We start from the raw sequence: 12,246 nt of genomic DNA on the forward strand, positions 1-12,246 counted from the left end.
TGTTGATAAAAACTGCAGCTTCATCACATAAGGAGCCCCACGTCCCTTGTCAGTGCAGCAGAGCACGTACACCCCAAAAACACAGAAGTCAGAAACCACCCAGGACATGCTTTCTTTACTTGACCGACTCAGCCCAAGTTCTGGTTTTAGTGTCAGAAATCTCCACAGCAAGACTGAGAAATATTTTTTTTAGCTCATCTGATAAACATGCAAATCTTGATTATTCATACATTACTTAAAATAAAAAACCCAGTCAGAAACAGATGAGACAATAATCCCCTCCAAGCAGTGCAGCCCAGCTTGGCAGGGCCAGCCCGAGGCCCTTGGCTTTGCCCATGTTGGCTGTGGGTGCCCTGCTCTCAGCAGCACCCAGACCTCGGCCGGTCCCACCCGTCCGGAGCGTCCCCCCGGGGTAGCCAGGCCCCGTCCCTTCTGCAGCACGGTCCCTCCCACCAAACATCTGCTGCAGATGTGAAGATTTCTCTCCATTCTTGTCTTTAATCCGGCTCAATGGCTCTGCAGCCTCAACCAGCTCATTTAGAAGAGTTATGGCAACGAGCCCTGGCCCCGGCTGCCCTGTGGGCGCTCCCGGAGCAGGGCGATGCTCCTGGATCAGGGTGCTGCTCCCGGAGCAGGGGCTGCAGGACCAACCCCAGAGGGATGCTGTGAGCCCATGCCTGGGGCTGGCTGTGCCTCTGTCCCCACAGCCCAGGATCCCCCCAGGGCTGCAGAGCTCAGCAGGCTCTCTCCCCTCAGCCTCCTGCCTTGCTCTAATTTTTTTCCTATTAAATAACACTATGAGCTGTTTCTCTTCCTAAAATAGCACACAGCACCACACACACTGTTTGTTTTGTTTGAATTCCTTCTCCACTAAAGCAGCACAAACCCCACTGTAAACCTGACTCCACATCTCTACTCCATCACCAGGTTTTTCCTTTAGGTGGAAAACACTTAAGCAATTACAGATTCCCTGCACATACAAAATCACAGAATCCCAGAATGGTTTGGGTGGGAAGGGACTTTAAAGCTCGTCCAGTTCCACTCTTCACCGGGCAGGGACACCTTCCACTGTCCCAGGCTGCTCCAAGCCCTCTCCAGCCTGGCCTTGGGCACTTCCAGGGGTAGGGCAGCCACAGCTTCCCTGGGCAATCCCCTCTGGGTGATGGGAGCACCTGGAACCACTTGGCCTTGGTTTCAGGCTGTAAATGCAGAAGGTTTGAAACCAACACCTAAAGCAGCAATTTGGTTTTTAACAGCCTTGCCAGGGACCCCACAGAGCAGACACAAACCCAGGCCACAAGAAAGCATCTGGAGTTGTGTTTAGGCCTATTTCAAATGTCATTTGTTATTTTTTCTTCTAAACAGATAACTTGGGTTCTTCCAGATCTCCTCCTAAGCAGTTATCCCGATTAAGTCATTCCCCAGGTTTCCCAGTCCTGCCTCATCCCTGCTGTTCCTGCAGCACTGCTGTGAACGGCAAGGGCAGGTCCAACCCCACAGCCTTGAGGCTGCACAAACACCTGATGATGCTTTCACTTCTAAAACACTAATCAAAGGTTTCCATGGGAACCTGCAGGGGCAGGAAGAAGATGGGAAATTACAGGTCAGCTCTACCACTGAAAGAAAAAAAATTATCCCATTCCTTCACCCTCACAAAGTTTCAAGGTAACACAAAAATATTGATTCATCAGGGTGCAGAAAGGCAGAAAATACGCCCCAGAGTAGTCGTTTGTTGAGCAAAGAAATCACTTTTAGTCCTTTAATGGCAGGTTTGCTCCGAAACCATGCGAGGAGCTTCACCTCCGCTCTGCCTCCTGGACAGCGTGGGCAGCCAAACCCATTGCAGGCTGTTAAAAGCAACACGAGATTCCCAGGAGCTAATGGGCTCCATGCCCTGGGGCTGGGGGCTGGCTGGGAAGCTCCCACCCCTCACCCCCCCTCAGTCTCTCGGCCCTCGGTTCACTCACACGCAGGTTTCCAGTTGCCAACCAGATATGACTCAACATCACACACAAGGAAACTTTTCCACCACTATTAACTTTCAGAGGAAGTGGAAGAAGGAGAGAAAAACACATCAGTCATAAACGTACTTTGCCAAATGGTTCATGAGCAAGTGCAGCATCTGCCTGTTTTTCTCCGGGAGCCGATGGACGAGGCTGTGGATCTCTGACACCCTGGACTCCTGATTCTCCAGTTCTGCATGGGGATAGAAGAGGATTTATCTCCACAGGGGGTTGCTATGGGAAGAGGCCTAACACTATCCCTGACAGACATCCCAGGGAGCTGCTCCATCCCACACCCAGGCACGGCAGATACTCCCCATGGTGCTGCTCCTGCCTACCACCTCCAGGCAGCTGTTTCCAAAGGGAGACACTGGATGGGCTGAAACGGTGAGCTGGGAGCAGAGGCCATGTGAACAGCATGGTGAGCAGGGCAGGCTGGCTGTAACCAGAGCGACTCCAGCAAAGGGAATACGGGCACATTCCCATGGTCAGTGTGCCCAGGGCAGGCCAGGCTGGAGCCTCTGGTGCTCCACAGGCTGGTTGGGTCCATGGCACTAAGTGGGAGCTGCTGGAGGAGGCCAGCACTGCCATGGCCATGGACCATGGGGCTCTCCTGACATCCCACTCCCCCATCCACGGGCTGCACAGCTGCCAATGGAAAATGCCCTGCTCCCTGCAAAGCCCCCTCCCCATGGCAGTGAAAGGAAGGCAGCACAGACATCTGAACCAGCAGAGAGCCCCTCAAACACCGTGGGTGCTGTTTAACAACAGCCAGTGGTCACAGCCACGGGAGCCGCTGCCAGCCCCACGCTCCCGGCACCATCTGTGCTTCTTCCACCTCTGGTCACCTCCCAGCAACAGCCTGCCCTGGCTCCAGCCCTGCTCTGCTTGCCAGGACAGCAGCCTGGGAGGGTGGTGGGGAGGCAGCAGGGCAGGGGGATCGCAGCCACTGGCAAATGAGGCTCCTCCTCAGGAGCGGGGCCATAAACATCAATAAACTCACTCGCTGCTTTGATGAAGCTCCTTTGAAACTGGTACATCATGAGGGGCCCTGGGAGCATTCTGGAAGATAAAAAGGAAACAGGCACAAAACACATCTGAGGAACACAATCCACACAAAGAAAGCTTTGCCCCTACAATAAACTCAGCTCCATTTTGGAAAGTGCAGAATTAAGCAATACCAACTCTAATTCCCCTCATCAGAAGGAATAAGATCTGTGCAAGGACCTTTGATTTATTCACCACTAAATTAATCTTTAATTTTAGCATTCCTTCAGTAACACAGCTTCAGTGTATTACTGAGCCCATGATTTTCAAGTAAGCTTGAAAATAAATTAAAAAGATAAACAAAGCCTAATTGTAAAACTTTCCCAATCCCCATTCCCACTGTCCCCTCTCACTGCTGCATCCCTTCAGAGGGACACACTGGTGCTGCCCACATTCCTCTTTGCTTTGCCAACAGTTCAGATTCCAGAGCAAAGGTTGCCAATCATGCAAAATTCTGTGATTTTCTAGGCTGAGATCCACCAGGCTAATTACGCTTATCACCCTAATTGGATTTAGGCTCTCTCTTGTGCTCCCTTGCTCTCTCAAGCCCAACCCAGCACACAACAGTCACTGAGAGCAAGGAGCTGCGGTCACAACAGGTAGAAGCACGTTGTGGATAATGAGATGCTGCTGGCTGCCAACACCCAATCCTGTTGGGAAGATCCCCAGGATGATACTGGCTCATCTGACACACAGAAATCCTGACTACAATAAAGCTCAGCACCAGGTCTGGAAAAGCTCTACAGCCCCTGCCCTTACACTGCACTGCCTGCCCCTTCTGCCACATGCTCAGAAGGTGGAAGTCCACCAGGAAAAGCTTAAATCAAGGCAGGGGATGCAAGAATGAGCTTTTAAAATCGTGTCTGTATAACGTGTGCATCTCTCAGATCTGAGTGTGTTCCCCAGATCCTATTCAAACATGCTGGAAAGTCAGGGAAAAGCCAGAATAAATTCCCTAAGAGCAGTTTCTGCTCTGTTTCTATCAAAGTGCTGTTGTTAAGGGTCTGCAATAATGGGCAGTAAAACCCCAGACCCCCACCAAACCCTTCCTGAAGCCAGGTGAGGCTTTTCTCCTTACCTCAGGTACGTTTTCAGTGCACTAGTAATGGTCTTGATCTCCCACTCTGCACAGATCTCTGTGTCTGCCTCTGTGGCTGTTTTGGGATCTGTGGAAAAAGATGAAAAGGCAGTAAGTGAAAGAAACTGAAGACAATTCCAGCTCGTGCCTGCTCAGCTGTGTGGGGAGACCACCACATCCCATTCTATTTGCTGTTCCCAGCTCAGGACACATCTGCAGGGGCATGGGGCTCATCACCCAGGATGGGCCAAACTCACAGCATGGGACGAGAGAAAGAAAAGGGAATCCTCCATCCTGAGCAAGGACAGGAGCAGAGTGGCTTGCAGTGTGCCAGGACACGGGGCACAGCAGCTCGTGGTGCTCAGTGACAGCCAGGCACAGACAGGGACCCTCTTCCTGACAATGTCCAGCATCATCATCCTGCAGCCACCTCCCCAGCCAGCTCTCAGCTGGCCATTACAGCCACAGCCACCTGCACAGCCACCACCAGGCCAGCAGGAAGTGGGCTCAGGCACGGCACTGAGTCCCAGACAGTGATGGCTCCGAGCCGGGGCCAGGAGCACCAAGCCGGGGCCACGGAAAAGCCGGGCACAGAAGTGCCCCGAGTGCTGATCCCTCCTGCCTGGATGCTGCTCCACCAACACTCTCTGCTAACTCCATCCTGGAAACTCAGCCAGGATCCTGCTCCCACCAGAATCCCAGGGAAGCCCCTGTGGGGGTCCCTGGCCTCGGGTCCCACCAGTGCCAAGTGTCCCTGGGGAGCAGCGCAGGCTCTCACTGTACCCAAGGCCCAGGGTGCCACAGCCACAGCTGCTCACACCATCTGCTCCCACAGGCTCAGCTCAGGGTTTTTTGCCTTTTCACAGACACAAATAATGCACTTTTGAATTTTAAAGCCCCATGTAACCATTGGGTAATTTTCAACCTACTTAAAAGAATGCCCTGAATAGAGTTCAGCTTTCCCTTGGGGCAAAGAGTTAATTTTAATTAAAAAAAAAACATCAAGAGGTGCACTTGGAAAAATAAACACATAAGAAATGCATATTCACACTGAGATCATGTGTGTCTCAGCAACCACACAAACGACCTCCATCCTCCTGAGTCAATGCCCAAGGAACTTCCTATGGCAGTGCCTTTACAAGGAGAGAATTTTAATGGAGTCAAGGTTAGGTTTGGCATAGTAAAAAAACCAACAAAGCCCCTCAGAAGTTCCATTTTTTAAAAAAACTCCAACTTTTTAACCAAAGTAGAACAAACAACTCCAAACTGTGTCTGTGCAAAAGCTCACCCAGCAGTTCCTAGGCAGGATCAAGGAATACGAGGTGAAATTCCACAGTTGGTCCCATGAAAAGGCTCAGAGCAGTTAATCAGCTTCCCTTGACCTTCAAATTTATGAGTCTGCAAAAAGTTCCTGCCTTGGGCTCCAGCTGCAGCATTCTGCCTCCCTGGGCAGCGACACTGCGGCCAGCGCCACACCAGCCCTGCCTCCCACAAGGACACACTTCCACACCAGCTGGGGCCAGTGGGGAACCAGGGGCTGGAAAAGCACCCACAGCCCAGTCAGCATTAACCCTGCAGCTGCTTTTTTGCTGCTGATCTGATGTCTCTCACAAATTTCTCCAGGGTGAGTGGAACAACCTGGGGAACCATCTCATCACCCCAATGTGATTATCATCCAGAGACTTCCAAAACAGCCTCAGGGATGATACACCCCAGCAGTGAAGGGCTGGCAGGAGCCCCACTCCCAGCCCTTATGGCCCATGTGGCAAAGGAGCAAGAGCAGATCAGATGCTGTAACTCACCTTCTGCGGAGTTCAGCCCTGCTGGGGCCCCCACAGTGCCACAATGAACCCTTTCATGGGAGCTCCCACTGATGAAAGTTCAGTTATTTGTTGGATTTTGTCCTCATTGTGACGGCACACGGTGCCAGTGAATGCTGGGGAGATGATCTGCCCCCCACCAGCCCTGAGAGCACCCCCCCCACTGCTTCACCCCAGTCCAGACCCCGACAAGATCTGCCCTGAAACCCAACCCATGGGCTGAGGCTGCCCCTGACCCAGCTGCTGCCCACGGGGAGCCAGTGCCTTGCGGCCACCACGCCAACCTCCTGCAGGGACACCTCGTGCCAAAGCCCTTCCCAGCAGTGTCACTGACACCAGCTCAGGGAAACTCAATCTTTTTGCCATTTAAACTGTATGTGAAGCAGTAACACTGCCCACATTCATTTCTAAATATAAGGGAAACCTGACAGTGCAAGCACAATTTGGCTCCTCCATTCACAAGGAGCCCTGAGGGCAGCGAGAACAGATGGGGTTTGACAAGGGACACGTTTCCGTGTGACACTGACTTCACAGACAGCCCGAACACCGGGGCTGATGAAGATTTAATCCCCCACAATTTGGAGGAATTATGGAGTCATGGGTTTGCAAAGCATCCCAATGGTCAACACCATGGGGGATTCCCAACAGGAGTCTGTCCCACTTCCAGCCCTGACTCACCTCCAAAGGGGCTTCCAGCATCAACAACCAGCAAGGACACGCTGGGACAAAGGAAAAGCACCAGCGATCCATCACCGCCTTATGAGACACGAGGGCGGCAGCTGAGTGGCTTCAGTGGCTGAGGAGATAATGGATGCTGGATGGTGTCCAAAACTGAATCCCTCCCAGCTCCACAGAGCTCTTCACCCAGGCAAGTTCTGCCACCTGCCACAGCTCCAGGACTGACACCAGGACTGACACCTTTGTGACAGAACAGGGTTCAAGGCCCTGTCACGACAGATGAGGTGATGAGCATCCCAGAGGACCTGGCTGTGGACCTGCCAGGACCTGCCCCAGGGCACCAACCCCAGCCTGTTTTTATCAGCAGTGCTCTTCAATCGATGCTCTCCCCGTGCCCACCGTGAGTGCCATGGGCCAGCACTGGCTCCCACAGCCCTGGGACCACAGGGCACCTTCACATGTCCCCAGCCTGTGCCAAACTTCTCTAGTAACAGCATCAGCCACCAGCTCTCGTGACTGCAGTGAACTTTCCAAATGCCAGAGCAAAGAGGTCCCCTGCACCCAGATTTAGAGCTGTGCTCTTCTGCTCCAGTCTCCTGGATTACCAATTTTCCATAGGTTAACACTGCCAGCTGTAACAGCCACCATGGGCTTTGCTCAGCAAACACCTTAATGGTGGAAAAAGAAGGAGGGATTGGAAAAGGAGAAGGAAAAGATGTTCAAACACAACAGATGAAAACCCTCTGCAAGATGAAATATGCAGAGAAAGGAGCACTGAAGTTTTGCAAGGACAAGGAAAAGGAAATCGTGTAACAAAGGAAAGAAAGTATGTGAAGGGAAAGAAGATGACCAGAAATGTCATTCATTTTCCCCAAGGAGTAACAGACACATTCAAGACGGCACTAACAAATTAGTAAGCATCTGTTTCCCTATTCCTACAGCTATTTCATCCGTGGTTTTGCCAAGTCTGAGCAGCATCACACAGGACTGACCAAGGGCAGCTGCCCTGCTCCAGCCCAGTTCTGTTCTCTCTTCCACTGTTGTCTCAGGCGTGTCTGGACAGATGGGCAGACTGGTCCAGGGCTGCAGCTGTGGGATGGAAATGCTGCCTGTGAGGTCAGGGCTGAAATGGGTCTGTCCCACACAGCCAGAGCCAAGCTCTGCTGTGGCAAGACCCAGCAGCTTGTCCCTATGGAGCATCCAGAACTGCAGGATCCAATGCCTCAGTCAATGCCAGAATCACGAGGGAAACACGTGCTGGAAAACTCTGGGCAAGACTGAGATAAATAGGCACAAGAAAGTCCATGGGGAAAGCAAGAACAGCCACAGGCAGCATGCAACATCCAGGAGAAAATCACTTCAAAGGGTGCTGGGAACAAGGGGGCAGGTAGGAGATGAAAAGCCAAAGAAATAGCTGAAAGCTTTGAAGATTTTGGTTTGCATTTGGGAAGGCTGCCAGAACTGGGAGCGTGTGTGAGCAGGACACCAGTGACTGCAGCAGGACCTGGTGAAGCCAGGTCCTACACGAGTCCTACCTTCAGACCTGCCCGCGGTGCCCGGGACCTCCCGGCCTCGACCAGCATGGTCCTAAGGGCACAGCACCACCATTAGGGACCCCGACAAGAGCCTCTGCTCCTGCTTGGCAAGACTTCAAAGCAGCACATCCTACTTGCCTTCACCAAAATTCCAGATACTCACCCATTAATATACTCAGCAGCTTTTGAACTCTGGAGTTCACCCCGACAATCCGGTAGAGCCCCTGCTCATTGATCCCTAGGAAAAACAAGGAGCTTATCAGGAGAAGGTCACAAGAGCTGCGAAGATTTCTTTCACTTCTTTGGCTTCTCAAATAGCAAAGCCATTGAAACCTTCTCACCAATTAAATACAAAGCTATAGAAGATGGCAAAATTTGGGGCTGATATCAAGGTTTTCATGTATCCATTAGAAATGTTACCCCCAGTTAGCTCAGGAATAAGGATCTAAGAACACTTTTCCTCCTTCCCACAGCCATGGCAGCCCCATGCAGGATCTGCACTTAACAAGGACAATTTGGGAAAATTTTACTGTGTCAAGTCCTTCAGGTTGAGGTCTGAGCCTGCTGCACCTGACTTCTCCCTGCGGGGCTGGGACAATCCCACCTGTACACAAGCAGATTCACAGGAAGTTTTGGGGAAGGAATCCCATGTGAGAGGATGTGCTTGGCAGCATTCCTGCAGGAAGGATGCTGAAGTGAACCCCTACCCTTTGGTCCTGTCCCCCCTTTTGCACACCCAGTGTGTCCTTTGCTAACTCTGCCCCATGTTTGAGAGTCCCTGCTGGCCCAGCTGTGGGGCAAACGCTTCTCAGCACTGGCCAAAGCACGCTATGGGTTCATCTGATGTGGGTCCGAGGGTTCATGAATCATTCTGTCCATGAGAAGGGCAGGAAAACAACTGCTCCACTGCCAAGAGCTGCCCCAGAGCAAGCCCAGCCCGAGAGCTGCCCCACCTCTTGTTTCCACAGCGTGGATGCACTTCTTGATGATGCTGAAGCCGATGCTGTCCAGCTGGGCAGCTGCAGGGGAAGGGAGGAGAGCAGTGGTGAACAGCTGGCAGGGCAGGGCCCCGCAGGGAGCACCAGGCTCCTCCTGAATCCCTGCCATCCCAGCAATGCTGCACCACTGCCCGGACGAGCAGGAGACAAATGGGGGTAGAAAAACACAAGTACAGCAGTTTGTACCAGCTGTAACCCGGGCAAGCACAGACACTGATCATCATTCCAGCCTCCACAGCCCTCTGAACCAGGCCCTCCACACCTGCCCTGGCCTCTGCTAGGCATCTACCCGTGCAGATGGCCAAAAATTAATTTAGGATCAAGGTGAGATAACCCAAACTTGTCTGGAAAGTTGACAACAGGTTGCTTGGAAAGAAATGAAATCATACATTTTGACACAACAAATCCTTGAAAATGGCACATTTTCATGTCTTGCTTGATGAGTTCCAGGGAGATCCTATAAATCTTGCACCCAGCTAACCAAGCCATCCATGGGCTGGAGAGCATCCAAACCAAACTGCTCAGTGATTCTATGAAAGTATGGAGGTAAAAACATCACCTGAAAAGGAGAGACCTGACAGCTTATGGCAGTGGAAGAGCAACAGGGGCTGGGAGACGGGAATGAATTTGGGGTCAAATCTCTGTCCAAAGTACCTCCTGTGCTCCGTGGGAGGGGACCTGTCCCTGGGGAGCCTGTCAGGGTTGACCCCGGCCCCCTGCCCTGCCTGCACCCCCTAGGCAGCCACTCCTGCCCCCAGCAAGACAAAGTCCAGCTGAACAACATTGTCTGGTGAGCCCCACACTCAGCCTCACCCAGCACAGATCAAGTTATTTTATTAGCACCAATGAAATATTCTTTTGGTGCAAATGAGGATATCCCAAAGGCAGCTGCCTCTGCCCAAGAGTGAGAGCTAAAACATGAGGGTTAATGGGATGTACAACTCAATTCACTCGTGCCAATGCAGGTTTTCACTTCTAAGTTCAAGGAATTACTAATACAGGGATCCAAACACCTGCTGGAAGAATGCATCCCACAGACAGCTTTCCACCACTGCTGGAAAACACTGCCCACAGACAGCTATTTGTGGTGGGAAATTAGTTCCCCCCTACAGAAAGGTTTGGAAAACCTTCCACAGGGCAGGAAGAAGGGTGGGCAAAGTCACGATCAGCTCCAGACCCCAGGGAATGCAGTGATGTGAGAGGCACAGCTCGGAGAGAGGCACAGCTCGGAGAGAGGCACAGCTCTTCTCTCTGCTCTGTGCAGAGCAGGGCAGGAAGGGAGCAGAGCCCAGGGCTGGCAGTGCCTCCCAGCAAGGCACGTGCAGCTTCCCTCCTCTGCATTCCCCTGCTCACGCCGCTCATTCCCGCACGATCCACGGCGGCTCCATGAGCAGCTGCCAGCTCACGCTTGCATGGAGCAGCCCCCTCCTAATCCCTTGTTTTGAGTCCTCTGCTGGGGACGGGTTTTGTCTGCTGAATGGCACAAGGACCCAAAACAGTGCAAAGTAAAACAGCTCTATTATATTTTTCTGGGCAAGCAGGCTGAAGCGCCGAGCCAACACAAGCACACGAGCTGCAGGATGCCTGTGCCACAGGACGTGAGGATAATCCAGAAGCTGCAGGGCCCTTTGCTGGGCACCCAGCATGGATGCAGCATAAACCCAACGTGCCATCCACCAGCAGGGAACAGCTGCCATTCCCAGGCCACCGATAAACACAGGGGTACCTGAGAAGCTCAAAACCGTGGTGTGGAAACTCTCTTGCTCCAGCAAACCCAGTTCAGCAGGTCTGATCAGCCCTGCCTTGGCACTGGTGTGACCCTGACCTGTGGGTATCCCTGCGTGGTGCTGTCAGTCTGGGTCAGTGCTTCAGGCCCTCTGCCATGCACTGGAGGTGCCAACCCATTCACAGTCCAGCAGTTATCCTTTAGTCCCTTGCATGTTTGGATCCCCAAGGCCAGGCTGGGCAGGGCTTGGAGCAACCTGCAGTAGTGGAAGGTGTCCCTGCCCACAGCAGAGGTGGAACCGGATGATCTTTAAGGTCCTTTTCAGCCCAACCCATTCCCTGACTCCATAACCCTGCAGAGCCCACCACCCCGCAGCCAGGCAGGGCTGGGATCCCACCTCCCTGCAGCAATCGCAGGAGGAGGAAACCAGCAGTGCCTCTGGAAGGAAGTGACCTGGCATAATCCCCCTAAGCAGATGAATAAGCTCTTCCACTCACTGGATCAGGAAAGGTCAGGGATTTATTTGCAGTAGTTATGTCCAGAAATAATATCTGATTAAATATCCAAAGTGCCTTTACTCATCCTTAAATTTAACTTTTAATGAGCATTGTAAAAGCTTGATTTCCCCTCTCTCAGAGCATCTGCTCTTTATCTCAGTCCTTTACCAAATGATTTGGTCCAGCAACGTCAGATCAAAAGCAGATCTAGATCTGCTGCTGTCCAGATCACAGGTCCATGGGATCATCTGGGTTTGAAAATCCCCCTAAGGGCATCAAATCCAAGCACTTCCCCAGCACTGCCAAGGCCACCACTGACCCATGTCCCCAAGAGCCACACGTCCATAAAACCCCTCCAGGGATGGGGACCCCACCCCTGACCTGGGCAGCTGTGCCAGGGCAGGACAGCCCTTTCAGGGAAGAAATTTTCCCTGACTTCCAATCTAAACTGTCCTTGCCTGCCTCTCTGAGGACAAGTGGAAGAGCCTCCCTCCCTTGAGGCTCTCCTTCCTCAGGGAAGGGTATGAGGCTCAGCTCCAGACCACCACACGTGTCACAGGCTCTTCCCTCCAGCAGCAGCATTCAGTGCCCAAGGAGATGCCCTGCCCAGGCTGTAATCCATCCCAGAAGCATTTTACGTCAGCAAAGGTGATACACATCACCTGTACAGCAGCTGCTCCCCACACACGCCCACACTCATCTGACCTTCAAGTAGCATCACATTCCAAGTGCTACTGAATTGGGCTCATCTCATTCTATTTTTGCCTGGCAGATTATTTCTATATAATCCATTAATTCCTTTCCTTTATGCTGATGTGACATATCAGAGCATCGGGAAGGGGGCAGGAGGGCTGAATCAGCTCT

At 52.4% G+C, this 12,246-nt stretch overlaps 1 protein-coding gene across 4 annotated transcripts in view; it reads right to left on the reverse strand.

Moving 5' to 3' along the window:
* ARHGAP26 (Rho GTPase activating protein 26) overlaps positions 1-12,246 on the reverse strand; it is a 102,523-nt gene that overhangs the window by 39,254 nt on the left and 51,023 nt on the right. For all 4 annotated transcript variants that reach the window (XM_032124598.1, XM_032124597.1, XM_032124599.1 and 1 more), the window contains exons 13-17: positions 9,115-9,180; positions 8,325-8,399; positions 4,129-4,216; positions 3,007-3,065; positions 2,091-2,196 (exon numbers count right to left, since the gene is read on the reverse strand). In XM_032124598.1, coding sequence (XP_031980489.1) covers positions 2,091-2,196; positions 3,007-3,065; positions 4,129-4,216; positions 8,325-8,399; positions 9,115-9,180 — 394 coding nt within the window. The remainder of the gene's footprint in view (positions 1-2,090; positions 2,197-3,006; positions 3,066-4,128; positions 4,217-8,324; positions 8,400-9,114; positions 9,181-12,246) is intronic.

Source organism: Corvus moneduloides, chromosome 15, assembly GCF_009650955.1.
Source record: "Corvus moneduloides isolate bCorMon1 chromosome 15, bCorMon1.pri, whole genome shotgun sequence".
In the NCBI taxonomy this organism is placed as follows: Eukaryota; Metazoa; Chordata; class Aves; order Passeriformes; family Corvidae; genus Corvus; species Corvus moneduloides.